The 26264-nt window shown below is 45.5% G+C and overlaps 1 protein-coding gene and 1 long non-coding RNA gene across 2 annotated transcripts in view; one reads left to right on the top strand and one right to left on the bottom strand.

The window, feature by feature from the left end:
- Positions 1 to 25604, bottom strand: part of LOC119462174 (protein TFG-like) — a 32402-nt gene extending 6798 nt beyond the window's left edge. The window contains 6 exon segments of the mRNA XM_049672528.1: positions 4683 to 4875; positions 24813 to 24920; positions 24997 to 25146; positions 25211 to 25294; positions 25383 to 25583; positions 25586 to 25604. Coding sequence (XP_049528485.1) covers positions 4683 to 4875; positions 24813 to 24920; positions 24997 to 25146; positions 25211 to 25294; positions 25383 to 25583; positions 25586 to 25604 — 755 coding nt within the window.
- Positions 1048 to 3169, top strand: LOC125947553 (uncharacterized). The gene is made up of 2 exons (XR_007468382.1): positions 1048 to 1377; positions 1491 to 3169. It is a non-coding gene; the product is annotated as an uncharacterized LOC125947553 (long non-coding RNA).
- Positions 25605 to 26264: the final 660 nt, after the last annotated feature.

Here is a 26264-nt window from a genome sequence, read left to right as displayed (position 1 = left end):
AGTTCCAGCGATTGACACAGAGGGCGAAAAATCAACCGCGGCGCATTCCAGCATGAAGCGCATAACTGGAGCTACTGTAATTTGGTCACATACCTCGATTCGTGTTTTTTCTGCTAGAGGTGCTCAATGCAGTTAAATATTTGATCTATAAATGTAGCTGTTGTATGCGACAAACATAGTTCACATGTAATTTTTTTACAAAACGAAGAGGCAATTGTTCTTATTGGAGTTTTGTCATTCATGTCTGTGCTTTACTACTTGAATCAAGGTTTTGAAACTCCACTGACCTGTGATAAGCACCAGCCTATCGGTATCGATTGCAGTTAGAGCCCTTTATTGATTCAAATTGTACGCCTGTAATATTTTGCAAACGGGGTGGTCGTTTCCTTTGAGAGGTGTCACGCAGGTTCGTTTTAAGGCAGTTTTCTTTTGGTAACAATAATACCTCAGCCAGTTTATGTCTTCAATTTTCGATAGCCGCCACCAAGCGAACGTGTTCAAAGATGGTGAACTTTATCAGCTGCAGTGTTTCAGTGGCAAAACGGCTGCAAGCTTCTATAGTTCGTGATCTGCTGCGTCTGGCCGCATAACGACATTTTGCCTGAAAAGGGTGCTAGCTAGCGGGAAAATTCATCGCTGGAATCGAGCAGTCTGCTTGGAGACTACCCCCGAAAGAGTATTGCCCTTGCAGCCTGTGGGCATGCGCACCAGTGAGTAAAAAAGCACTGCCTCGCGTTTTCAATTTTGAATTTCTTTGCGTGCAATGCAGATAAAGGAGATTCCTGTAGCCATTTCTTGAAGTTTCAACACTTGCAGCTATTCAGAAGTGCGGGTTATGGATTCCAAGGATATTTCCACATTTCCTAGAACTCTAATTCTCTTGTTATTCTGCCAAGTTGATAAATTTCCTAACATGGAGTACATCATAAATAATAGATAGTTTTGGCTGTTTCTGCATAAATGATCCACTACGATAAATTCAATGCACATTAGTGGCAAATGCACTTCCGACGACACATTTAGATTAATTACATTTGAGACATAATAAAATGACTTTTTATTACTAGTATCTGCCAGAAACAATTTTGTCATCTAATTGAGGCTGGACTAAGCACAGCACACACAAGGACACCATTGAAAGAAATGCACACACAAAACAGTGTTGTGCTTACGCTTTTCTGTCATGGAGTATTGTGTGCACTGTTCTTAGACATGAATCACAAACTCACCCACGCTTAAACCATAATAATCGAGTTTGTTTTGTGTTCTTTCGACCACAGCCTTTCCCTTCTTTGGACTCTATTGTCTCTGGACGTACAAGTCAACAGTGAATCTGTCACCATTTGAATTAACCTCAAGGGCCAGAATCATCACAAGGTATGTTTCTGAACACTTCACCTAGAACCATGGTTTGTTCACTTGTTGGAGTAACTTGTTTCACCATTTTTTGCTTGCATGTCTGGGCATGGCTTCATCATTTCTCTTTTCAGGACGACAGACCAAAGAGAGATTATTGTCTGCAAGCTGCCCACGCCAAGCCATAAGAAGCTCAACGGTCACCATAATGACAACAGGTCCTCTTGAACTCCATGCCTCACCATGTACTGTTTGCAAGTTTACCAGATGGATGGGTGTGAGCCCTATACAGAAAAGCAGCAGTCTACAGTTTTGTATTATACCGGGCAGGAACGCTGAGATCTGACATAAAAGCTTACTTGCTTTTAAGGCTGTTTTATGACAAACGGAGAAGTAACATGTTGTGTCTCGACTTTTCTAGTCCTTAAAGACGTGACGACCAGAACACAAACAAGATAGCAAGCTTCTACTTGCTAATTCACAAACTCTGTCATCTGCTCTTTGCAAATCAGCTTGGCAGGCAATCCCACTAAGTATCACATGCTCCTTCACAACGATAATTTGTTACACGAAAATGCATAGAATTTTAAAACGATCAAAAGCGCTCAATGCAATTTTGAGGGAACGACGCCTCATGGTGACTGAATTTCTGGTAGTCATTCTTAAGTTGTTCAATAACAGTTAGCATGAATTCAATAACTAGACTAGCCCTGCACATTGAAATAAGTTGCTAGAAAAGCCAAAGCTCACACAACTGGCCTACACCACATTTTACGAACATGACATATCACTAAAAACAATTTTTGCTTCTCTTCAAACAGAGGATGACAAACCTGAGCCCAGTGTGTTCTCAAAAAGTTTTTCAAAAGTACTCAGAGGATAGTAAGTTCGGCTTAGCATTCAGCCAATCAACAGTGGATGACCAAAAGAAGCCTCAGCGTGGGAACTTGTCTTCGTCACAGTCCTCACAAATATGTTTGCGTGTTGAAATGTTGGCTCAAGGCTGAGGCTTCCCTTGTTTGCCTCTGTTACTCAACTGAAGTGTTCATCTCCTTGCAACCTCTTTTGTCTTGTCTGAATATATAAACCGAGATTTTTTTTTTCAACATGAAAGCATAAATTGCATTTTGCATGGATCTGCGAGCATTAATTGAGCTTGCTTATATGTTTATTTAGTCTCCTTGTTGCATTCGGAGAGTCTTTGCAGAAGTCCCTGAAAGCACTGTTGTCTCTGTTACGTTGCTTGTTTTTCTACGAGTACTCCACTTGTGTCAAAGCCTTTACTGCTGCACCTGAACACTAAATGTGCAGCAGAATATCAAGAGCAGACAATACCTACTGGACAATTTAGCATAACATTGTTTTGTTTTGTTTTTCCTACACTACGTGCATCTCGCCAATGCGTTATGAAAAGAATGGGACATTGCAGCTCAAGCTTATCTTGCTGACACTACATCTTTGCCGAGCACTTTTTATGTTTACTTTTTTTAATACAGCTGAAATCGTCAAATGCAGGCGATATAAGTACAGTGTGAAACACAGCAAGCAGCAATATACTCAACTACAGTATGAGGGTAGCCCAGCATGAATATCATAGTCTGAAGCTTGGCTCTCCCTGCTTTAAACAGCATGCAGAACACTATGAGAGAAATTTGCTGGATTTCAACTTTCAATTCTATTTTAAATAAATGGTTATCTGTGTTTCTTTATGTAGCAAACTCAGTGTGTGACAGCATCAAGTTCAGCTGACCTGTATGAAAATTGTGGGCATGTACTGCTTCATTCACCATTGACAATAAACGATGTAAGCTTACTTGTTTGAAGTGTTTTTTTGCCAGCTGAGGCTAGAGCACTGCACGGGCCGATTTTTTCAGCCCGGGCCCGGCCCGGGCCGTTTTTATGTTGGGCGGCCCGCCGCCCGAGCCCGCTCAAAACTTTTATGGTGAGATGCGGGCCCGGCCTGGGCCCGGAAATAATCTACGTTACCCGCCCGGCCCGCCACCCCTTTACCTTAGGCTCGAGCCCGGCTCGAAATTGGCCTGAACCCGGCCCGAGACCCAAAAATACATGTTTTTCAGAGTTGAGACGCCCGAGAATAACTCGCTGCACGTTACATGCACACCACCAGAAAGCCCGAGCCCGGCCCGGGCCCGGGTCAAAAAGCACACGCTGTGCCCGAGCCCGTAAAAAAACTGCTCTACCCGGCCCGGCCGGGCCCGGGCTTTAGCCCGTGCAGTGCTCTAGCTGAGGCCACTCAGTAACCTGGCGACATAATAAAGATATCTGTAGTACCGTATACACGATCACCGCCCCGAAAGTGGTAACAAAGCGCCCAAAACCAGTGAACGAGCAGCGCGACGAGCCCCATCAGCCGCTACTACAGCGGCCATATTGCTCACTACGTAATAATGATGATATTAGTTTTGATTTTGACAGCACCATGTCTCAGTCGCATACTTTAGTTCACGACATGCTCTTATTTTCATTGCACTACATAAGGTGCAGTTTCCCTTCTTTAAGTTCACTATAGGTGTTGTGTGGTATTACTTTCTGTATAAGTGAGCCGAGCTTGTCAATTGAATTCTGCCCAAATGCCGCATAAAGGAAGCTCGTAAAGACCTTCATTTTGTAGTCGAGAGCAGAGTTCTTGTGCTTATTTTTGACACCAGGATTGCTTAAACGTGTCTGAAATGGGACAAAAAGACTAGGGAACAGCTTCTGAAAGACACACTTTCCGTTTTGTTATGACTGGCCCCATCAACTGCCATATATTATCTTTGCAATTGTTTCACATGGTCTTGTGTTAGCACAGAAAACATTAAGGTTTCCTTGCTAAAGGCCAACCATATGAAATGTTGGCTTTTATAGGAAGCCTAATTTCAGGTAGCACAGATATAGAGGACCTTCCATGAAAAATGTTATATTTGAAATACAAGCACAGATGCATCATGAAAAACCTTGCTAAAATGGCCATTCTTGACACAAAAACTGAAGGAAAAAACACTCACAAGGTGTGACGCATGATTTAGAATGTACGGCTCGTTGGTATGACCTCTGAGATTATGCGATGCATGAAGCTATCCGTGGCATGCTGAAAAATCGAGGCAACATGCTGGGACTCGATGCGTGCACATGCTGGTGAGCACATGTCGCATCTGATTTGGTGATATTAAGCTTAAAGACTGCTAATAAGAAAATTATACATTTGCCAGCCCTGCAGCTTTGCCTAGATTGAAGCGCTTCAATAACATATACTACTACTCATCTATAAACAATTCAGCCGAAGTGAAATTTCGTTGTAGCTGGTCTCTAAAGATTTTTCTCACCTCTGAGCAACCGATGTCTGGGGGTATGCAGGCTGAACGTACGGCCCCTGGGCAGGCTGGCCGGGCATCCCAGGAGTGGGGGTGGGACCGGGCCTGGCTGTCGGCAATGGTGCACCTGTGTAGCCTCCAGGGGGAACCTGCGGGTGCTGTTGCGCGAGAGGCTGTGGCTGCTGCTGCTGTGGAGGAGGATGCCCTGCGGAAATCACATCCTCCGATGAAGCAAAAACTTCTATTGTCATCAGCTTTAATGAGCTCCAAGGCAGACATACTTTCCATTACCTATCCTTCATTAATAGGCGATGTCCAAAACATGGCAGCCATAAACATGTTCCCAGCTCCAGCAATCACTTCTAGTGCATGCAGCCCGCAAAAGCACAGCCCTCAAGGCCAGTTCCTGTTACTCAGACAAAGCGGTCGCTGGAGGCTGGGTAGTTTGATGCTTGCATTGTTCCACTTAGCTCCATACTACACCAGCACGCCAAAGTTTGGCATCAGTGCAATGGTGTTGTTCACCGCCATCTAATGGGGCCACCAGCTTACAAGTTATGGCGTTCTTCACTTAGTTATACCAGGCCCACTTGCACACTTGCCAACCTGATAAAGGGGCCCCGAACCACCCCTCGGGCTTGGTGACGTAACACAGTCCGCAAGTAGCATACACCGCTGTGAACATCTCAGCCTAGGCTTGCTGTCGTACATGATGTGTGGAGCTCGCAAGCAGAGCGCGAAGTCACCTTTCTCTCAAAAGCTCTTTTTTCAACAGGAGCCATGTTCCTCACTCTTTTAGGGACACTTTATTCCGTAATAAAGCGGACTCCCATACGTGGCTGCTATTGGTAGCTGCGGTCGGATACGTAGTGTAGATACTACGGCCACTGCGGGGTGCCGCCACGAGTCCACTGGCTAAGCGCACTACAGCTCGCCGAGGACAACCGCGTTTGGCTTACGTTTAGCGCATCATAGGCACCAAAATCAGTCATGGAATCTACGTTAACATCCAAAATGAAATATGAACTGCGCGCCACTGTGACATTTAGAAGGGGGAGTGTTATGGCCACGCCCCACCCTGCCGTTGCCTTCACAGTGCAAGGCATTGAAGAGAGGCTGTGTTTGACTGCCGATAAGTCCGCTTCTGCTGAATGCATTGCAGTGGTTTTTGCGGCAAAGTACTTCTGAAATGGCCTATTTTCACTTCAAATGCCTTTCTTCACTTGGATAAAAAGTGGTTCAGGGCCCCCTTAAGCTTAAAATACAGGAGGGAAGGAAAAAATAGCACAGAATTCTTTTTACAGCTTGCCTTTTAATGTGATTAGCATTTTTTGGGAACTTAACGCAGTTTGTGGTACGTCTATCCTCGGCTAACCTCTTTCGCACCAACTTGGGTCACTGGGCAGTCCATGGTCTAATGCGTATAGCATCGGGATGCTGTGCTTAGGGAACCAACCAATCGTAGGACCAAATTGGGTCCCCGAGTATGTGACACTGGGAATTTGCCACTAGTCAATGAACCTTTTTGATGCCAGCTTGGGTCACTCTTCGATGCCAATTTGCGTCACTTGGTCTGTGCTGCTTTTCAATGAAACTGTATGATGCCAACTTTGGTCTCTGGGTGTGTGCTGCTCTTATATGATAAAAAAAAAGTAATAAAAAATCCCTTGAAATTTCTACGGTGCTGGGCAAAATTGAACTTGCATCCTATATATTCAGGAAATCTTGCCTGAATACGCATACACAGATAAGCGCCACTCGCACACTTCGCCTCATACAACACACCTCAAACATAAGCGTTTCGGCGGTGGGAATACTGTGTTGCTACATTGCTTCAATGCTAATCGCATTAACATCAGCATTAATCGTGAGATGGGTTCTGCTGGAATTTCTTTTCCTAAAACTTACCACACTTTTTGGGGGTACACATTTTATTAACTCTTTGCGACCATGTGTTAGGCCCCTCCCATCATGCGAAAATATCAGTTCCAGTAAGATGTCATGAAGTACTCGACACATGCATGCTCGCGTTTGCATGTTTATTTGGGTTGGCAGTGCCAGCCTTCGGGAACTTTTTCTAATAAGTGCACTTCAGATGAAGTCTCCAGATGAAGGCAGCCAAGTGCCGTTTTCAACGGCACGTGAAAGGAACTCTTAGTGGAATTTGTGACATGAAGTGCTGACAGGATGGCAATGTTTTCTGCGCGTGCACTTTTATGGGAGAAACTCATGTGAGTTCAGTGAATCAGAAGATGATTTCAGTGGTGAAGATGAATATACAGTGGAATCTCGTTGATACGATCTTCACGGGAACCGGAAAATAAAGCGTATCTTCCGAAAATCGCATCCTATTATTAATCAAATCGTATTATAGAGAAAAAAAAAGCATCATCTTGAAAAGCTTATTACGCAGAATCGTATCAACGAGGTTCCACTGTATTTCACCTTCAGATGGTCAGCAAACATCCTTGGATGAGAGCAATTTAGAAAAAAGCAACAATACGGACCCTGCCAGTGCAAATCATCGCCTCAACCCAGGAGAGTGCTCCACCATACAGTGCTCAAGTACCGTTGAGAGCCTCAGGAATGAAGAAATTTTTCTGAAATCCTTAACATGTGTTTGTTAACCTAAGCGTTTTTTCTGTGTGGCATCCAAAACGCACAAAATGGTTCTTGACTGAAACGACTACAAATGTGTGGCTATGAGCCTCTGCCGTTCATGGCAACAGCTCATGACCGCAGGGTTAACGATGATTTACCTTTTTATAAAGCAAATAAGTGGCAGCCAACTTGTAACAGCAGAGACTGACAAGCAACACATTCTTTATAGATAAGTGATTTTTTCAGCAATATCACTGTTGCCGACTTTACCTGCTTTCGGAAATGGTCTCTATAAGCTTGCTCAAAACAAATGCCCTTTCAGAGTACAAAAGGATGGCAAAGGGATTTAAGTGAAAGGTTCAGAGACCAACAACATTTTCGCAAACAATTTATTTTTCGTTAAACTTGACACAACATTAATAAAACCACAAAACGAGCCCACATTTGTACTTTATGGGAAATTTAGGAGAGTTGGCAAGTTCCATGTCCTTGCTGTTCTTGGCATATCAAGCAAAGCTTTCTTAGCCTCTTCCCATCACTTTGGGGCTGCTGGCTGCTGTCTTGTACAGTGGGCCTGTCCGAAAGGTACTGCAAACCGAGGCAACTAGGGGCATTATATTTTGACCGGGTTCGTAGCTCAGAAACATTTTAAAACATTTTGCACTTATTACAGCTTTGTTATTGCTTGAATGTTGCATCAAAATCATTGATGATGATTAATGGGGTTTTATGGTGCAAAGGCCAGGGATGGCCAAAGAGCGCCATAAAATGGTATGGTGTTGTTGATGGTGTGGTCAATGTCAAAGGGTATACGTGATGGGGCTGTATAGTTGCCTAAAAACATTCGTTGTAAAGTACGCAAAATATACATTTAAGTAAAATTACGACAGTGATACATAGGGTGTACAATTATACGTTGGACAAAAATAATAGATATGCTATGAAGAGGTGATATACTAAAATGTGTCACTGTCAGTGGCACTACTACCTCATCAGGGCCCTTCGAAAGGGCCTGGAGGTGAGCGCTATACAAAACGCTACCATCGCAACAGTGGCTTCTCAAGAGATGCCGCTCTACGAATTCTTTGGGTTGATAACATGTAAGCGAATTTCATTGAAAAAATTTAATACCGATTTCGTGTTGAATAACTGTTCCTTACCGAGAAACATTGCTGGATGAAGGTGGATATGTTGTCTGTAATCTAGCGGAAAGCGTTTTTTTTTCCCCTTTCAGCGTCTGCTTCCCGGCATTCCAGTAAGAAGTAGATGATGGTCGCCCTCTCACTACATTTACCACAGATTGGAGGTTCATCACCAGTCAACAAGTAGTTATGTGTGCTGTATGTGTGTCCTACTCTCAACCAAGTTAAGAGGACATTGGCTTCCCGTGATTTCGTTGTTGATGGCCAAATGCCTAACTGTGGTTTAATTAGGTGAAGCTTCTTAGACATTTCAGCACCCAAAAAGTGTTGCCAATAACTTCCTAGTTTTCTCACCAGGAAAGGTTTCAAATCTATAGCTGTGACAACTATGGGAGCGTTGCGAGTTTTCGTTGCTATGGTTGTAGCGAGTTCATCGGCAAGGATATTACCTTCAATGCCTCTGTGACCAGGAACCCAGCATACTACGATACATTGTTCAGCTGCATAAATAGTGCACAGAAGCGAACAAAGTTCAATAATTACAGGATATTTATGTTTTTGTAGTGACATTAAAGCTTTAACTACACTTAACGAGTCTGTCAACATAATTGGCTTTTCTAAATTTATTTGCATAAGATGCTTTACAACCAACAATAACACATAGGCATTACAGTGCCCCGTTTGATAATTTGGCATCCAACAGCACGACCTAGTGCTAATCCAGCCACCAAGTCGACCAGTAAGAACAAAGCTTTTGCTTTGAACACCACCTGTGCCTGCTCTAAATCAAAACTAGCGAAGCCTATTCGATCCAGAAGTCTTCCACCCCAATCAAACTATGGGAGAAACAAACTGCTGCATTCACTTCTTTATTTTTAACATGTCTAAACAGTGTTAAGGTGGTGTATAAGATATAGTGCTGCACCAAAGCACATCTCTCTTAAGAAAGAGAACTCCTCTGTTAATTGGTACATATTTCTCCGCTCCTTTGAGGTTCCGTTTACGAAGATTCTACAGTATAACAAATTTTCAAACTCAGACTGATCTTGGAGCTTTTAACGAGGCGCACTGGCCCACCCCTTGTGCTTGGCGCTTGTGCTTGGTGAAAAAGCACATTCCGTGGATAGCATATGCTACCGTCAACATCTCGGTGGAATTTTCCATTCGTGTGCAGCGTGTGGGTCTCACAAGCGGAGCGTAAAGTTACCTTTTACTCAGGCACTCACTTTTCAACAGAGGCCTTCTCACTCAGTGATTCCTGTGGCTGCCCCTTAATGTCAGCAGGCAGATTCTTATAGAGCACTGCCACTGCCCAATAGCTGACATCAAGAAGCGTGTTTGGATCAGTGCACTTCTTCCTGCTGTTGAGTTAATAGTTGATGTAGTGAACAAAACAGGCTGAAGTAAGCAAAAATCTGCACTTCAAATTCTGATAGGAATCACACACTTTCAAAGGAAGCCGACTACCCTCTGCTCATGCTCGGCCGTGCCCGCCCGTGCAGGAATTAAACTTTGACCACACTGCTTATTGGTGTCGTAGCCATTAGGTCTCGTTAATTTCAATTAGTCGAACACTCAACTAGCCTCGAAACATGCGAAACTTAAGTCCAGACTACGCGTAAGCTAAGCCTGCAGCGCCTCACGCGGAGTGGCGGTTAGCATCTACATGGGTCACACGCTCACTCCTGGCTAGACGTGCTTTGAATAGCACTCAAATATGCACTACTATCCGTGCAGGACAAAGCCGAACTGCACCACGTAGCACAACCAGTCTGGAGCACACAAAGCATGCACTCCAGCCCTGCCACGCACTTAATGTTGCGCATAGCCGCGTAGCACAAATACCACGGCCACTGCAGGGTGCAGTGACGAGCCCTCTCGCCGTAACGCAGCAGGCAAGGCAATGCCACTCTACTGCCACCAGTGCCGCCCCACCCCTTTTGAGTAGAGGACATTAAGGGCTAATGGGAAAGGTAAATACCGCACTCTTCTCTAAAAAATTATGGTAATATATTGCTGGTGAGTACCAAACTCGTTCTAAGGCATTTCTGAGTTTTTAAGAAAGGTGGTTCAGGGCCCCTTTAAGACCAGAAAAGCACAACGGAGGCCTTTATTTTACTTTTGAGATGATTAAAATTTTCTTTTTTATTTGGCAAAATAGTAGTGCAAAAATAAAAGAGGTAGCATTGCTGATGGATCGTGATGTCTCGAGAAATCCAGCAAACAGATATCATGTTCCTTGGACTGTCGAAATAAACATGAAAAGTAGCAGAGATTCAAAGAAGACAAGCAATGCTTTTTAAAGGGACACTAATGAGAAAAGTAATTTCATGCGTATTAATAAATTAGCTGTATACAATACTAAATGGAACACTATCTTACTGCGAGAGGGGGCTGGGTAAGCCAGAAGAGGTGCACAAAGGAAAGACTGGTGGCGACACTGTCTTGAAGTTCCCACACCGGCTCACCGTGACACCATGAATATTTACTGCACCTGCTAAGGCCTAGTTAATTGATTGTTGGTAAAAATGGATTACACTGCTTCAAAGGAGCCAAAGATAGAACATGGAAAGTTTTGAGAACTCTTTGCTGAGTCAATTGAGACCAAGTACGAAATAATACGTTGAAATCCGTGACGTCACACCGACATACCAAAGCTAGGGTCTGCGTGAAATTCAGAAATTGAATTTCAGCCTTTAATTTCTTGTCTAATAAACAACTCATGAAAACGAAATTAATGAACTGGAGTTCGCAAAAATGACTATTCTTCTAATGTGGCAGAGTCCCTGCTGCACAACCAGGTATGTATGTCCCTTTAAGAGGCCCTTAACCACAAAGTCGAGAAATCTACTTGACATTAAAGTAGACTATTTCAGAAATACATTGCAGCAAAAAGTAGTAATTCAATGCATTCAGCAGGAGCAAAGTTATTGGCAATTAAAGATCGCCTTTGATCCCCCTTCACGGCGCTCCCGGTGAACGCTATGGTGGAGCGGGGCAGTGCCTTCAACTCTACACCTACTGAACGTGACCATGGTGTGCAGTTCAAATTTAATTCTGGATGTTCACATAGGTGCCACTACTTCCGATTTTGGCGCCAATGAAGTGCTGAACTCGGAGGCTATTCCTCAGCTTATAGTTGAGTTTATGGTGTCTCATCCCTTCGCTGTGCTACAATGTACTAGATAGCTACGTGTAGCTATTCTTGCACCGAGTGACGTGAGTAGCAAATTGCCTTTCGTACTACCTCTACGACATACTGAAAATTTCCGAGGGTTGAACAAATGTCATCGTCATGTTCGCTCGTGCGAGTACGTCGGCAGTGCGCACATCGGCTAACCAACTGATGCCATGCTCCGGACTTGCGTTGAAAGGATTCCTAACATAATGAGCTTCGACTGTGATGGTGAAACCTCAAGGGTGTGTGACTAGGGAAGCAGATGGCCTGTTCCTCAAATGTTGGTGTTCAGGCCTTGAGTCACGTAACCTATAGATACCAATCAGATCACGTTGTTCTCAGTGTGCTGCAGTGATGTCAGCGAGCGGAATGCTGCGGCACCCCATGGCTGCCGCCATGCTACGCTGCAGACACAGCTACATGCAAATGTAGTGGCTAACTACAGTTAAACCTGGATATAACGAAATTGACAAATTTTAAAGAGGATTATAAAGAGGATTTTTATAAAGAGGATTATAAAGAGGTTATAAAGAGGATTTCGTTATATGCAGGTTCGGCACGAAAATTCAAAAAAGAAACGCTTACTGTATTTACTCGATTCTAACACGCCCTTAATTGTAACGCGCACCCGTTTTCCGTTTTCGTCGAAGCACTCATCCTTGGAATGTCACACCAGGTACCGGATGCGTGGACGCGTGTCGTTTCGCGCAAGCGCGAGGCATCGGAAACGAAGAGCGAGCGTCACGATGGCGTCGTAGCGTCGTATAGTGTTACAGTAGAACCCCGCTGTTACATTACCGGGGGCTGCGTTTTCCCGGCTGTTACGTCGTTTTCAGCCGGTCCCGCCACAGCTGCCATGGAACCCAATGCATTGGTAACCCCGCTGTTGCATCGCAACTGTGGGACCGTTCCCGCATCATACGTTGCGAACTGCCACACCGCGCCAGCCCGAGTGGCCATTTTGACTTTTCATGTCGCTTGGCTTGGTGGCTTAACGATGGCATTGGCCGCCCAAAGTGCCGGGGGCGACAACTATGACATATTTTCGGTTTCCGCCAGCAAAATTATGGCCCTTGAGATCCGTATTTGCTATATAAAGATGGTGTCTATGACACGTTGTGGCCCTAAAATTGGTTTTGGCTCATAGATATTCCGTATAAAGTCCAAGGGCTTACGGCGCGCAGTCGCTGCGCGCCGTATGCTGTATGTGTGAGTGAGAACGTGCGAGGGGAGCCGACGACCGCGTCTAAATCTCACACGCGCAAGAAAAGCAGGGAGGAAGTGCGCCTTCTTCCGTTCCGCTCGAGGCACCGGCGAGGGAGCGAGGGGGGAGAGATAGCGGGGTGGCGTTGTATTGTACTCTGGCATCAACTGCGTTCTGCGCGGTGGCGCGCGGTCGCGCGGGCCCTATCTTGAAAGCGATCTGCGTTGGGGCAGAGCCTAGCAGTGTAGGTGCGTCAGCGGCTCTTAGCTTTGTGCGTGCTGTGTTCTCGGCGCTCAGTTTGCGTTGAAGCGATAGACAACAGCACGAAGGTCACTTCGCTCACTTCTCCAGCGGCGCTTTTACACGCCGCCAGCGTTTGACAGCGCGTGTCTGCGCTCATCGAGTGTGATGTGTCACAGCGTGTACCAGCGCATCAGCAACATCAACTGGAAAAGGAGAGAGTGCAGGCTTGGCGGGCTAGGCCAGCTGCAGCAAGCGGCAGGATCAGGTTTGAATGGAGTGAGGGGGAAAGGTCACGCCCTCGGTGGCAAGTTTACCGGGGCGTGGGATGCAGGCCCGCTTCGCACACACACGCATGCACGCACACGTGCGCTCGCTTCGCATTCCGTTGCGGCGAAGAAGGTGCTTCCGGTTGCTGCTCGCACAAAAATGACAAAATTTTGGGCGAAATCTAGGTTGTCGGAGGGGAAAATTCATTATATCGAGGGGGTCTCCCGCTGCCACTTCGTTACATAGAGGTCTCAAATACATGTGCTTCTATGGAGTAACGCAGGGAATAGAAAAGCTTCGTTATATCCAGGAATTTGTTATATGAAGGTTCGTTATAAGCAGGTTTAACAGTATGCGAACAACATGGCTGGAGTGCGCGCTCGTGCTCATATGCTCCTGTTTGGCCATGCTACTATGTGGTGTGGGCTAGCTTTATCCAGCACCAGCTTGACTGACAGATAGCAACCACAACCAAACTGCGCATGTTGCGAATAGCTCAATACGAAACAAAGTCTGCCGAGGCATCTAGCCAGGAGTGGCCAGGAGTGAGCACGCGCTGGCAAGCGTACATGTGGTCTCACCTTAAAGGGTCCCCGAAATGGCTTGGACAAATTTTGTAGACGCATAGGGTGCAGCTACAGTAAAACATTCGCACCACAATTTTTGTGAAGCGTCTCATATTAAGAGAGCTACGAACGATTACAAGTTACCCTCCTCCATAGCCATGAATTCTCTCCTCAACTCGTTCACCGAGCAAGCGGGGCTAAGCTCCGCCTTCACTGGTTCTACGTCTCCCCCCCCCCCATCATAGGGGGGGAGACGGTTTCGTGCCCTAGCTCCAAGACAACTTTCAGTTGTCTTGGAGCTAGGGCACGTGCCCTTCGTGCCCTGGCTCCAAGACAACTTTCAGTTGTCTTGGAGCCAGGGCACGAAGCCTCTCCGACCTCTCCACCAGCTGCCTGGCAGTCGATCACACGCGAGAGCTATCGAAGCAGCATACGTTGAAAGCATTCTGTTGCAGCGCTGAGTGTCCGGTATTCCGGTAACCACAGGAGAGCTGGATGTTTTGACAGATGGGTGGAGGCATACATTAAAGCTCTTCCATACTACAATTGCTGTGATGAAGAAGCTTTAGCTTTGACATACGCGAGCGGCCTGATAGATCGATCTGCACGGTCCAGCCACCTGCTGGCAGGGAGCTTAACCAGCCAAACAAAGAGCTAATACTGCTGTAACCAAGTGTAAAAACACTTTAAACAATTAGAAAAACAATGTGTTCACATTTACGCTCCTGCCAAAAATTTACACCAGCCAAGTAGAATACACTTCGTTACTGCTTTATTAGTTGTTAGGTTGAGCGATTTGCCACCAGGTCACTGCACAGTGCTGGCCATTCACGTTTGCGCCTCCGCTTATCCCATAAGAGGCTCAGTCCCCTTACGCTTACCCGAATACCGGACACTCAAAACACTATTGTGGTGGTAAACCTCCGGCGTAAGGTGACAGCCGCAAACGCGCAAATCCTGGCGCCGATCGGAGACCAACAGTCCGATGCGCTGCAGCCACTCCGCGGGTCTGATGCCTTGAAGAGGGACATAATGTCGCAGCTTGACATATTGCCAGTCGCTACGTTTGCAGCCCACAACGTAACAAGGGCGAACCATGATGCTCGTGAAAAGAAATATAGAGACCAACACTGACCGCGCAGCTCTCGTCAACATGGAACACATTGTAACAACGCCGTAGCACAAGCAGACGACACTTGCTGTGAGCCGGAAGTGCTTGAGTGTAGTGATAAATTGTCCTTGTGCATTCTCTTTGTTAGTTTCTTTTCTTATGAAACAAATTAACTAACATTCCAACTATTATGAACATCATTTGTTCGCCATAAAGTTAGAAAAAAAATGTGGTTGATCCCTCTTATATAGGAATCGGTATAGAACACGAAAGTGAAACGTGTCTTCACAGAAGTAGTGTAATGTTTGTTGCACATTGATATATAATGTCTATTGGTGTTTTGTGGCTAAAGCGCCCTTAGGCGTTGATGCACCCACGCTGACGCCTGGTGGCACGTCTCCTCCATCACGACTACCAACGTCGATGACCATGAGCATTTATGATGACAAGCGCTTACGAACGCGCATCCAAAGTGCATCCGAAGCGCAAGCGACGCGCGATGCGCCGCTCGGTTAGCACGGTCCCAAACAGTGTCGCCGTCTGGTGGCCTCCGGCGGAAGGCATCACCGGCGGTGCCAGCGTCTCCCATTAGAAACGCCCGGCGGTCGGCACACTAGTAAGTATATTCTAGGCACTATAGTCGTAGTGCTGAGACCACCGAAGCGTTCACTGTCGGTGCGCGTTAGTGTCATAATGCAGTACGTCTCTTTTCTGCTCGTAGGCGGCGGCACCGCCCCGAGCAAGAGCGCGGGTACACGGAGGAGTGTTAGATATATAAGGCGCGTCTGTGTAGCTCTCTGCAAATGCGTTTGTGGCGCAATGGGTTAAACGCTCGGCGATCTATCGTCGCGGACCGAGAGGTCGTGGGTTCGATTTCCAAATTTTGCATGTTTGTGGAACTTTTTCTTCTGGTTTCTTTCTTTGTATTATGTTCGTGTACATTGTAAGCTGACGTATTTCCGTGACGGAAATACGTCACTGAAGTCTTGGTGGACCCCGGCATAAAACACTTTCGTGTTAAAATTATTGATGACCTGCCCTGGGCAGGCAATCCGATAGCTCACCCTACTGGCGTCATATGGTCACCTCGCATCACTTGGTCAGGGGCGGCGGAAAAATCAGGCAACTGGCGTGCTGCGATCGCTAGCGATGTACATTTTTAAAACCTTATAATAAATTACACGCTTTACATGGAGCACTTAGATGCGTCAATAAATGACCAGAAGGACCTACTCTATCGACTCAGTACGTTTGTACAATATCATAAAAATCTGTTTCAGGGTCCCTTTAAAGGATCTCTAAACCACCTTCGATATTTTTTAAAGATTTCAAGTAAGCACGCGCATCGAGTTCAGAATGCCGTCACGATCAACTAGGCTAAACGCTGCAGCACTACCCGCCGCGGGCGCACTACAAAATTTTAAAAATAATGCCGTGCTCGTCTCCGAGCCTTTCCGGTACCCTCAGCGGCTCGTTATGATGTCACAGGGTGCATCTGGTGATGTCAATGGTATTGTCGATTGGTCGAGCAAGAACCTACGAATTCCAGTTAGTCTGCTAGCAAGTACGCGAGCTCCCTGCTCTTCCTCGTCGTGTTGCTTGCTTGTGTGCATTTGCGAATGGGTAATTAGAGCCCGCAACGCAAGTGCTAAATCGCTTGCGTTCCAACACAGTCGTGCTTAGCGGTCTGATTAGCTGCGTGAACAGTGCGACAGTGTTGGCCTTTCTAGACGTGCGCGCGACACAGGGTCCATAGCGGCACGCTTCGCTTGAGCACGGGCCGGCATGGAAGCAACAGCGGGTAGCCGAGAAGCGCGAAGTCGCGGCTAAGGCCTGTCCACGTTACCGGCACGGTAACTCGCCGTACGCCGTTTGCCATTCACAGGCCGCCGTTCGACGGCGGTTTTGTTCGCGAATGGCGAAATTTCCTTGCCGTAGGGAGCATGAGAACGGGACTCATTTATGCGGCAGCCTCACCGCTGCTGATCGCTCGACGGCGCCGATATTGTCGCTAGGCCTTTTCTGGTTCACTTCAAAGCTTCGGAATGAATTACCAACGCTCACAAGCCGCAATATTCTCATCGTTGTTGCCGCTCTTCGCAATAATTGTACATAAAGAAAAATACACTGATATTAGTGGCGCCATCGGCTGCGATGCGAGCACAGCCAAGCCAGTCGTCTCCCGTCGGTAGCTATGCACTGCAGCTGAGCTGGACAAGTATTGGAGCTCTCGTTAATGTTTAACGTTTGACAGTGGATATCGTTTTTCATAAAATGTACAATTTAAGCATTGCTTTATCTAGCGGAAATTATTTCGCTTGGAACAACCGATGTTTTCATCGCCGGTGGTGGAGGCGCGCAGCTTTACAGTCGTCAATTGGCCCATCGATGTGCTGCGGGCAGTGCGCCGGCCGAACTGCCGTCTACTTTGGACACCTCTCGCGCGGCAGACGTTCTAGGGCACTGGAGGCCGGTTTGCCGTCGGTATATTTGCCGCTAGCGTGGACGTGCCTTAACCGGAAGTGAACAGTGTTTTGAGAAGCGCGTTGGCGATGACGTATGTCACGTGACATTTGGAGGAGCACTCGGCGAAGAGGAGAGACCAGCCGACGAGGAGAATAGCAAAGGAAAGAGCGAAACAAGCGAGGGCCATGTTTCCGATCATCAAACGTGTGCAACTCAGCTATTACGGCACCATTTCGAAAAATTCTCGCGGCTACGTGTTCATTGTAGACCCGAGCACAACTGCAACACCACAACTAAATTTCGACCTGTGGTTGGTTTAGGGGCCCTCTATGTTTCCCATGGTTCAAGGCTAGTTCATTGTTCAAAACTAATCAAAATTAGCGAGATCCGACAGCTGATAACCCGACACTGATAAGCAATTTGGCCAAAGTTTAATTCTTATGCAGGCAGGTGCGACGAAGTGTTAGCAAACAACAATCAGTGATAGTACGATAGTTGTACTTCCGGAAGTATCTAATTCTTGTCAAAATTTGAAACATTGATTTTCACTTACTTCAGCCTGTTTTTTAAACTGCATCAACAACAGTAGGAAGAAGCACACTAATCCAAACACCCTTCATGACAGATGTCATCTATTGGCCAATAGCAGCAGCGAATGGGAATCTGCTATATGACAAAACATAGCAGCCCCGAAAAGAGCGAGGAGAAGGCTTGTGTTGAAAAGGGAGTGTTTGAGGAAAAGGTGACTTCAAGCTGTGCACGAATGCAAAATTTGGCTGAGATGTTCACAGCAGCGTATGGTATCCGTGGACTTTGTTTTTTCACCAAGCCCGAGGGATAGGTCAGGACCACTTTAAATATTGTTTTTAGAGTGCCGACATATTTCCTTGCTTCATTAGGTGGTAAAACATTTAATTAGGCTTACTTAATTTTAATTAGGCTTACTCATAGGCTTACTTTTTTATTTATTAGCCAAGAACTTCTCTTAATTCTAGAATCTGGCTGCTCCTGTCTCATGGAGTAGTAATGCGACAATCTTGTGTCGAAATCTAACTTATTTAGATAACTGGTGAGTCTGCAATCAAGATATGAAGACGTAATTTTGTGCCAAGTGCAGGGAAGCTTCGAAAGTGAAACTGAAGATTGGGTACACCACAGAAAATAGAGGTGGTGGCCTTGTGGCATCGCATGCCACTCACATGCACGTCAGTTAGCCCTATACAGCTCCGCATCTGGCACAGATTAAGCCTTATCCTTTGCTGTTACTTCTATGAGAATGCCGGAAGAAGCTTCGCTTTCTTCTACTAATGCCACTGAATGTTCACTGGAATTAGCTTACAGGAGTACGATCATAATGTGGGCGCATGCGTCAGTGGTCTGGGGAAGAGATAGTAGCCACATCCAACTTGCACATTTTAAAGCGCTATCAATGGCTCATTACGCAGCGAAGTCTGCCAAGGTGCCTAACCAGGAGTGGCCAGGAGTGAGTGTGCGCTGGAAAGCGTGCGTGTGGTCTGACCTTAGGCTAGTTGAGCGTTCAAAACTAGCCGGAATTAGCGAGACTCAACAGTTACAACACCAATAAGCAGGGTGGCCAAAGTTTAATTCCTACACGGGCGGCCACGGTCGAGCGTGAGCAGATGATAGTCCGCGTCTTCTGGAAGTATGTAATTATTATCGAAATTCTAAAGCAGATTTTTGTTTACTTCAGCCTGTTTATTAAAATGCGTCAATATAGACAGTAACAGTAGGAAGAAGCACACTGATCCAAACACCCTTCTTGAATGATGTTGGCTATTGGCCAACAGCAGCCATGTATGGGAATCTGCTATATAATGAAATAAAGCATCCAGAAAAAAGTGAGGAGCAGGCTTCTGTTGAAAAGGGAGCGTTTGAGAGAAAGGTGACTTTGCGCTCTGCTTGCCAGATCCACACGCCATGCACGACTGCAAAATTTGGCTGAGATGTTCACAGCAGCGTACGCTATATGTGGCCTGTGTTTTTTCACCAAGCCCGAGGGGTGGTTCAGGGCCCCTTTAACTTCCGAAACTACCTGCAATGATGCCATGGTGTGACCATTTGGAATGAATAAAGGGAGCAGCCATGGAATCAGCAACACAATGAAGCCCATTTTGCATGCAGCAGAAAGAGACAAAGTTTCCGAGATCCCAATAAAAAATCCTTCCCTGAAATCTAGGAGGAGTTCACAGCCTATGCCTACATAAAGCTACAATGTCCTCTGCATCTTGCAGTGAGCATTTAGCTACTGCAGCAAAATGCAACGGAGAAACACTAATGATTGTAATGATATATATGAACAGTCATGTATATATAAGAATGCTACCTATGCGTGACGACGTAATGCCACCCAAATCGATCCTCCCTTTCCTTCAGCACAAGTTAATTTTAAGCCCTTTTACATTACTTGCAGTATGAAATGCATGTGTTACTCTGCTTTGTACTCCACATTACCCGTTGTATGAGCTGCACTGGCTTCTCGTTACATAGGCGCACTTCTGTGAGACTTTAATATTGAATGCTCTAGACAGCACAGATGAATACTTGTGGGTGGACTTCATTGGCAATGGGTCACCTTAGGAAAGTGAGGGTGAATAAGCAGGCAGTGCAGCGTTAATAATGAAATACAATGTTTCGTACATGTTCCTGATCCATTTTATATGCAGGTAGGTAAAATAGTTTCTTGCCTTTGTGTGGTCCTACAATTGCACCTTGTACGGTTGACTTTCATTATTTCAACATCGGTTAATTTGACTTCTCACTTAATTCAAACACACTGGAAAGTCCTGGTGATAAACCATATATGTATTGCTATGGAAAGAAAACTTATCTAGTTTTAATGCCAAAGTATGGTGCTTTGGTTAATTTGACCCCCACACAGTGCCTCCTTATGTGCGCAGCAGTTGGTAAGAAGCTTGTAAACACAAGAAATTCTGAAGACGGTGCTACTGCTTCCTCAGCCGACGATGTAGACGGCAGAAACCTGTACTGCAGTAATGACGACAACTTGCGCTGTGCTCTGGGCTATGAATCTTTTTCGATGATGTTCTCAGCGCCGACAACAGTGTTGTGGTCTGGGCTACTGACCGACGACGGCATGTATACTTATTGTAATACTGCATTGAAATAGTCTGATGATGACGACGAGACTACTTAAAGCAATAAAATATATGAGTTCACTCAGTCTGCCACCGTCAGTTAATTCAACCTTTCGGATAATTAAACCAAATCTTGTGGTCCCGCAAGGGTCGAATTCATGATGTCATGGCAAGGTGGTAACATGAACTTCAAGGCAGCATATGCTGGCCACCTGTTTTTTGTTTTCACTACTTTTTGTGATTTACTCAGCCTCCTCTCACAGTAATAGTGGAATTTAGAGGGGCCCCGAACCAATCCTCGGGCTTGGTGAAATAACATAGTCCGCGGGTAGCATACGCTGCTGCGAACATCTCAGCCAAGTTTCGCAGTCGTATGCGATGTGTGGAACTCGCAAGCGGAGCGCGAAGTCACCATTCTCTCAAACGCTCTCTTTTCAACAGAAGCCATGTTCCTCACTCTTTTCTGGACGCTTTATTTCATAATAAAGCGGGTTCCCATATGCGGCTGCTATTAGTAGCTGCAGTCGGCTACGTAGCGTAGATGCCACGGCCGCCGCAGGGTGTCACCACGAGTCCACTGGCTAAGCTGCACTGCAGCTTGCCGAGGGCAACCGCGTTTGGCTCATGATTAGCGTTCCGTAGACACCAAAATTGGAAGTCGTGGACAGTCTACGTTAACATCCAAAATGAAATTTGAACTGCACCCACAATGACATTTAGAAGGCGAGTGTTGTGGCCATGCCTCACTTCACCGTAGCCTTCGCAGTGCAAGGCATTGAAGGAGGAAAGGAACGGCAGCACGGCGTAGGCCGTGTTTGATTGCCAATAACTCCGCTTCTGCTGAACGCATTGAAGTACTTTTTGTGGCACCAAAGTATTTCTGAAAAAGCCTATTTGCACTTCAAATGCCTTTCTGCACTTCGATACAAAGTGGTTCAGGGCCCCTTTAACATTGCAGAAGAGTAATTTACTAACACAGCTCAAAGTATTTTTCTCATTAATGTCCATTTAACAAAGCAGAAATTTGTTGTGTCCATGTCCTGCGTCTCATAAATGTTTGTGGCCAACTGCACATCTTTTATTCTTCCACATAGGCTCTCGCCGCATGGGCTATAGTTGCGTCTCAGTCAAGCATTGCAAACAGGTGTGGGAGGAGCCACACATACCATATTTTTCTATGGAACCCTGACAGTGAGAGCTCTGGCTGGCTTGTGCTTACTAACGCTTACTGTCACACGTATACATTGTTACTGCACTACCAAGTCTTGCAGGCTAGGAGGAAAATTACAATTTAATGGCAATAAATGCAACATTTCTATCAGAAAAAAAAAACATTTGCCTTATTTCTTATGTTTAAAGTAAATGACAGGTAAAAACCTCCTTTCACTGGCATTCTTGGGGGAAATGTGACGAGCAGTAGTTGTCACCGAAATTTGTACCAATATAGCCAATAACGAATATAGTCGTCATGAAGACGACAAGCAATGAAATGGAAGAGATAACAGGGCACCGATTTCATGTGGAAATCTCCCAGACATAAGACATCCACCAACCGTGAGGTGCGTAAGGCTGCTGTGCTCCAGGCTGTCCCACGTATGCAACTCCAGGCTGACTGGGATGCTGAGGGTAGTGATGCTGCTGCTGCTGCTGAAGATGCACGTGTTGTTGCTGCTGTTGCTGATGTTGTTGCTGCTGCTGTTGTTGCTGCTGCAGATGGAGCTTATGCTGAGTGGCCGCAGGCTGAATCCAGGCTAGAGATGCTGTCTGGAGTGCCCACCCGGCCATTTTCACCTGCCACAAGAGTACAATTGCGATACTTTACTAGCTATTTCAAGCTACTACAGCTGAACCTCGTTATCGCAAACAAAAATGTACTTTAGTTATATTCAATATTCGTTGTACGCACACATGCTGATACTAAAGAAAAAAAAACTAATTTTAGATTTACTTCGTTATATCCAAGAATACTATAGCCATATTCTTTATATCGCAGCTTCACCGTATATGGTGCCAAAACCATGACATGAGAGTTGAGCAGCAAAGTTTACTACAGTTGACTTATATTCATTCAGCCTTGATGGAAACAATGAAAACCTCCCATTTATCAGGCAGGCTGAATTAAAGAGGCATTAAAAAAATAAGAATGTCAAAACACATCACTACTTCATTTGGCAATATTTATCCAATTACCCTGAACCCTATTCACATGGGTTCAAAGTAGAAACAAACATAGGAATAAAATCAGAGCTCCTAATGGTATTAACATAGAAAAGATGTTAGTGCTCTCCAAACCAAGAAATCTAACGCACACCCAATTTTTTTACGAGAAAAATGTAGCCTCCATCCGATTCTGGCAATCAGAAAAACATGAAACCAGGAATGTTTGTTTACCTTCACAGAATGAAAATGTATTTTTCACCAACTGCAACAAAATTTTGGACCATGCGAAAAGGCTTGCTGAACATAGTTTAGATACAGAGGAGATGCAAAATTTGACGCTTAATTATGAGTGGAAGCGTCACGAAATATTTGCAAGGACAGCCATTTATAACACTAGAACTGAAGAGAAAGCTGCCATAAGCACTTGCCAAAAGTGATGCATGACATAGAACGCTCGGCTCTGTGGCATCACGGCTGAGATGAGGTTGCGCCCGCGGCATGCTGGAAAAGCTCAGAGGTAGCGTGCTGGGACTTGCGTCATAGTGGCAACCACCAAGTGCATGCGTCGTCTGCTTAGATGCGGTTTAAAGGCTGCCAATATGAAAACTATACAACTACCTGCTCGGCAGCTTTGCCGAGATTGCTCCAGTAGTATATACCACTCCTTTTTAACAAATTTTGAAAAACTGAAATTTCGTTGCAGTTCTCGGTCCATCGTTGTCACTCTCAGACAGCCCTTTATCGGTGTGTATGGACCACAACATGGCAGCGATGGCATGACTGGTTTTTTTAGTACACCGGCGAAAAAACATTGAAACTTTTTCTGTTGTGATCTGGGCTTCTCCTGAAGGCAGTACAATGTTGCAGTGTCCACATAGCATTAGTGGCTATGAGGAAAGTGCCAGGAAAATGTGGGCTCATCCCTTCTTTCCTCCTTGACTCTGTGTGCCGCTGCTTTCGATGATAGACAAACGTGGTCCTCTGCCGTCACTTTTGTCGGAATGCGAAGAACCTTTCTCATTTCTTCTACTCAATATGCCCACAGTTCAGCATTCGGCGGAGTGATGACGGTGCGGTTTGCAACTGTTGCACAGGGGCTGACCGAACCACGCGACAGGGACATCAAATGACTACCACATCTGATTTTTTGCAATTTGCGAAGGCGCCCTGCTTAACACAATTGAAGTTGTGCTTCCTTTTGGAACGTGTTTCAAATTGGTTGTAATAAAGGATGATACAATTCATGATTTCTTGCACATTTGAGGTGCTTATGTCTCAAACTGTGATTACAGAGGCGGTGGCTATCTATAAAGCAAATAGAAGAGTGAAAAGTTTTGCTAGTGCTTCTTTGAAGGAGTGAATACTGACACGAAATGTTGTGTTTCCTTTCTTTGAAAGATAACCATGCGCACTGTAATCAAGGTAAGGAGTCTCAAGTGACTCAGTGGGTGGCAATTAAGCCATCCCAAATGTGCCCAACTAAAATACACAAAGCACAGCATGTCCTTATAGAACACAAGTAAGGTACAGCATAGTGATCCCAGCTGGTGATCACCAATATAACAAACAGTTGATGTGCCAGTCACCTCAATGTAGCAACCTAGAGCCACTATGTGCCAAAGAAGGCTGACTAGATTAAGCCATCTCTAGTGCCAAATTTATCATTTTCTTCCACCATTCTACAAAGGACAAGCCTTGAATTAGAGGAGTCCATCTCCAATGTTGCTTTTCTTAAACACAGTGTCCCCCCGTCTTGTTCACCAACAAAGCAGCTTGTTATTTTGTGTGGAATGCTTACAACCATTGAGTGAGAAAAAATGGATGACTGAAATGACCGCTTGCAAGTGCAGATCATGCAGCCAACATGGTTTTCAGTGGCCCAAAATGGCTTTGATTCACTACACTGGTCTGACTGCCGCGTCAGTGGTTTGTGATCCTCCACGATTAACAGCTTGGAAAAGCATATCAAAAGCTGCACTTAGAGGAATAAATAATGGATACTCAATGCTACCAAAGTAAATGTGCCATGAGCATAATCGTAAGTTTAACTTGGGTCATTGACTTTAACCTAGGTAATTTTTTACGTACCTTTAGGTTTCATCTGTGCACTGGGCTCATCACCAGACGCCTGTTTGGAAGCGAGGGGGTCAAACTCCTTTGGTGCAACAGCATTTGCGGCCTTCAGTTGAGCAGTTCCTGATGGGCAAGGCTCGTTAAAACATCAACTACAACCAAACTGGCAAAAAACAACAATACACGTAGTTTGACTTACCAGCACTGTCTTCTGGCTCTGAACTGTTGGAGACAAAATGACGGGGCTCGAATCTGTCCAACAGGCGGTTTACAACATTCCTAATTTCCTGCAGCTCTTTCCTGAGGTGCTTAATTTCGTCTGGCTCCAATGGAACTGGTTGCTGGTTCACTACAACAGTAATAGAAACCTTTCAAATGACTTGCCAAGGTACCAAATATTGAAAAAGACTGACCGAATATTGTTAGCTTCAGTATCCGGCTGCACTGAATCGCAAAAGACAAGTCTGAGCTGTCGAAAATGGTAATAAGGTCACCATCTGCAAAAGTCGCAACCGAAAGTCAATGTTGGCAGCAGTCGACAAGACACACCCACCGAGGCGAAGTCAATGATACACATGTATTCACCTTCATCCTTGTACTTGACCGTGACCTCGTCGTTACTGGTAAGCTTGCCTCGGAACACTCGCTGCATCATCAGTATTAGCTCGTCGTACGTGATGTCTTCGTTGTGGATTGGAATGCGGCGTATGTCGTCGCCCAGCTGCGCCTTTATAATTAGTTTGCCGCTCAAATCCATCTGAGCAAACGAGCTCGCTTCCTCATTCCCGACGAGTGATAGGTATTCATCGTGCTGCAAAGGGTACAGCGAAGAAAACAAGTCACGGGTGTAGCCAGCTGATAGCCGGGACGTGTAAACATTCCAGTGCAATGACATTTCTCGCAGCACGCACGTACGCCACCGTGAATGAACGCAGCACAGTGTCATGGCAGCGAGAGACAAGATGTCAACGTTAGTGTGAAAGACTGGCAAAGTACCTGGCAGTGAAAGTAAACAGCATTATAAGCAAATACAAATAGTTTCTTTCAGTTAGTCACACAGCAGCTGACGTACTCGTCGCTAGTTACGTTCTGACGAGTGAAACCAAATGAAATGCACTAGCATGAGGAAACAAACTGTGTTTTTGTCACTGAGACGCACATGAACTCTTTGCTATGTGCTTAAATTAAACGGAAAAATTGGTTCCTTACCCGGGGCGACTTCGCATAAACAGCAGCTTCCAACTCTTCCTCTTTGACGACACGACGTCTTTGTCAGCCCTCACTGTTGCCAGCGGGAAAATGCGATCGCGTCAAACCGGTCAAACTACAACCTAATTAGGCTTTTCAAACCAACTACGATATGATGACTATAAAAATAAATAAGGAAGACTGCTAATATAAAGTGTATTATTTGATATGTTCTGTAAGTATGAACATCTATTGTTTGTCGTGCACTTGCTCTTTTCG

The sequence above is a fragment of the Dermacentor silvarum genome, chromosome 8 (assembly GCF_013339745.2).
Source record: "Dermacentor silvarum isolate Dsil-2018 chromosome 8, BIME_Dsil_1.4, whole genome shotgun sequence".
Classification (NCBI taxonomy): domain Eukaryota; kingdom Metazoa; phylum Arthropoda; class Arachnida; order Ixodida; family Ixodidae; genus Dermacentor; species Dermacentor silvarum.
Note: the sequence above shows the minus strand (reverse complement) of the source record. Positions and strands in the feature narration are given on the sequence as shown.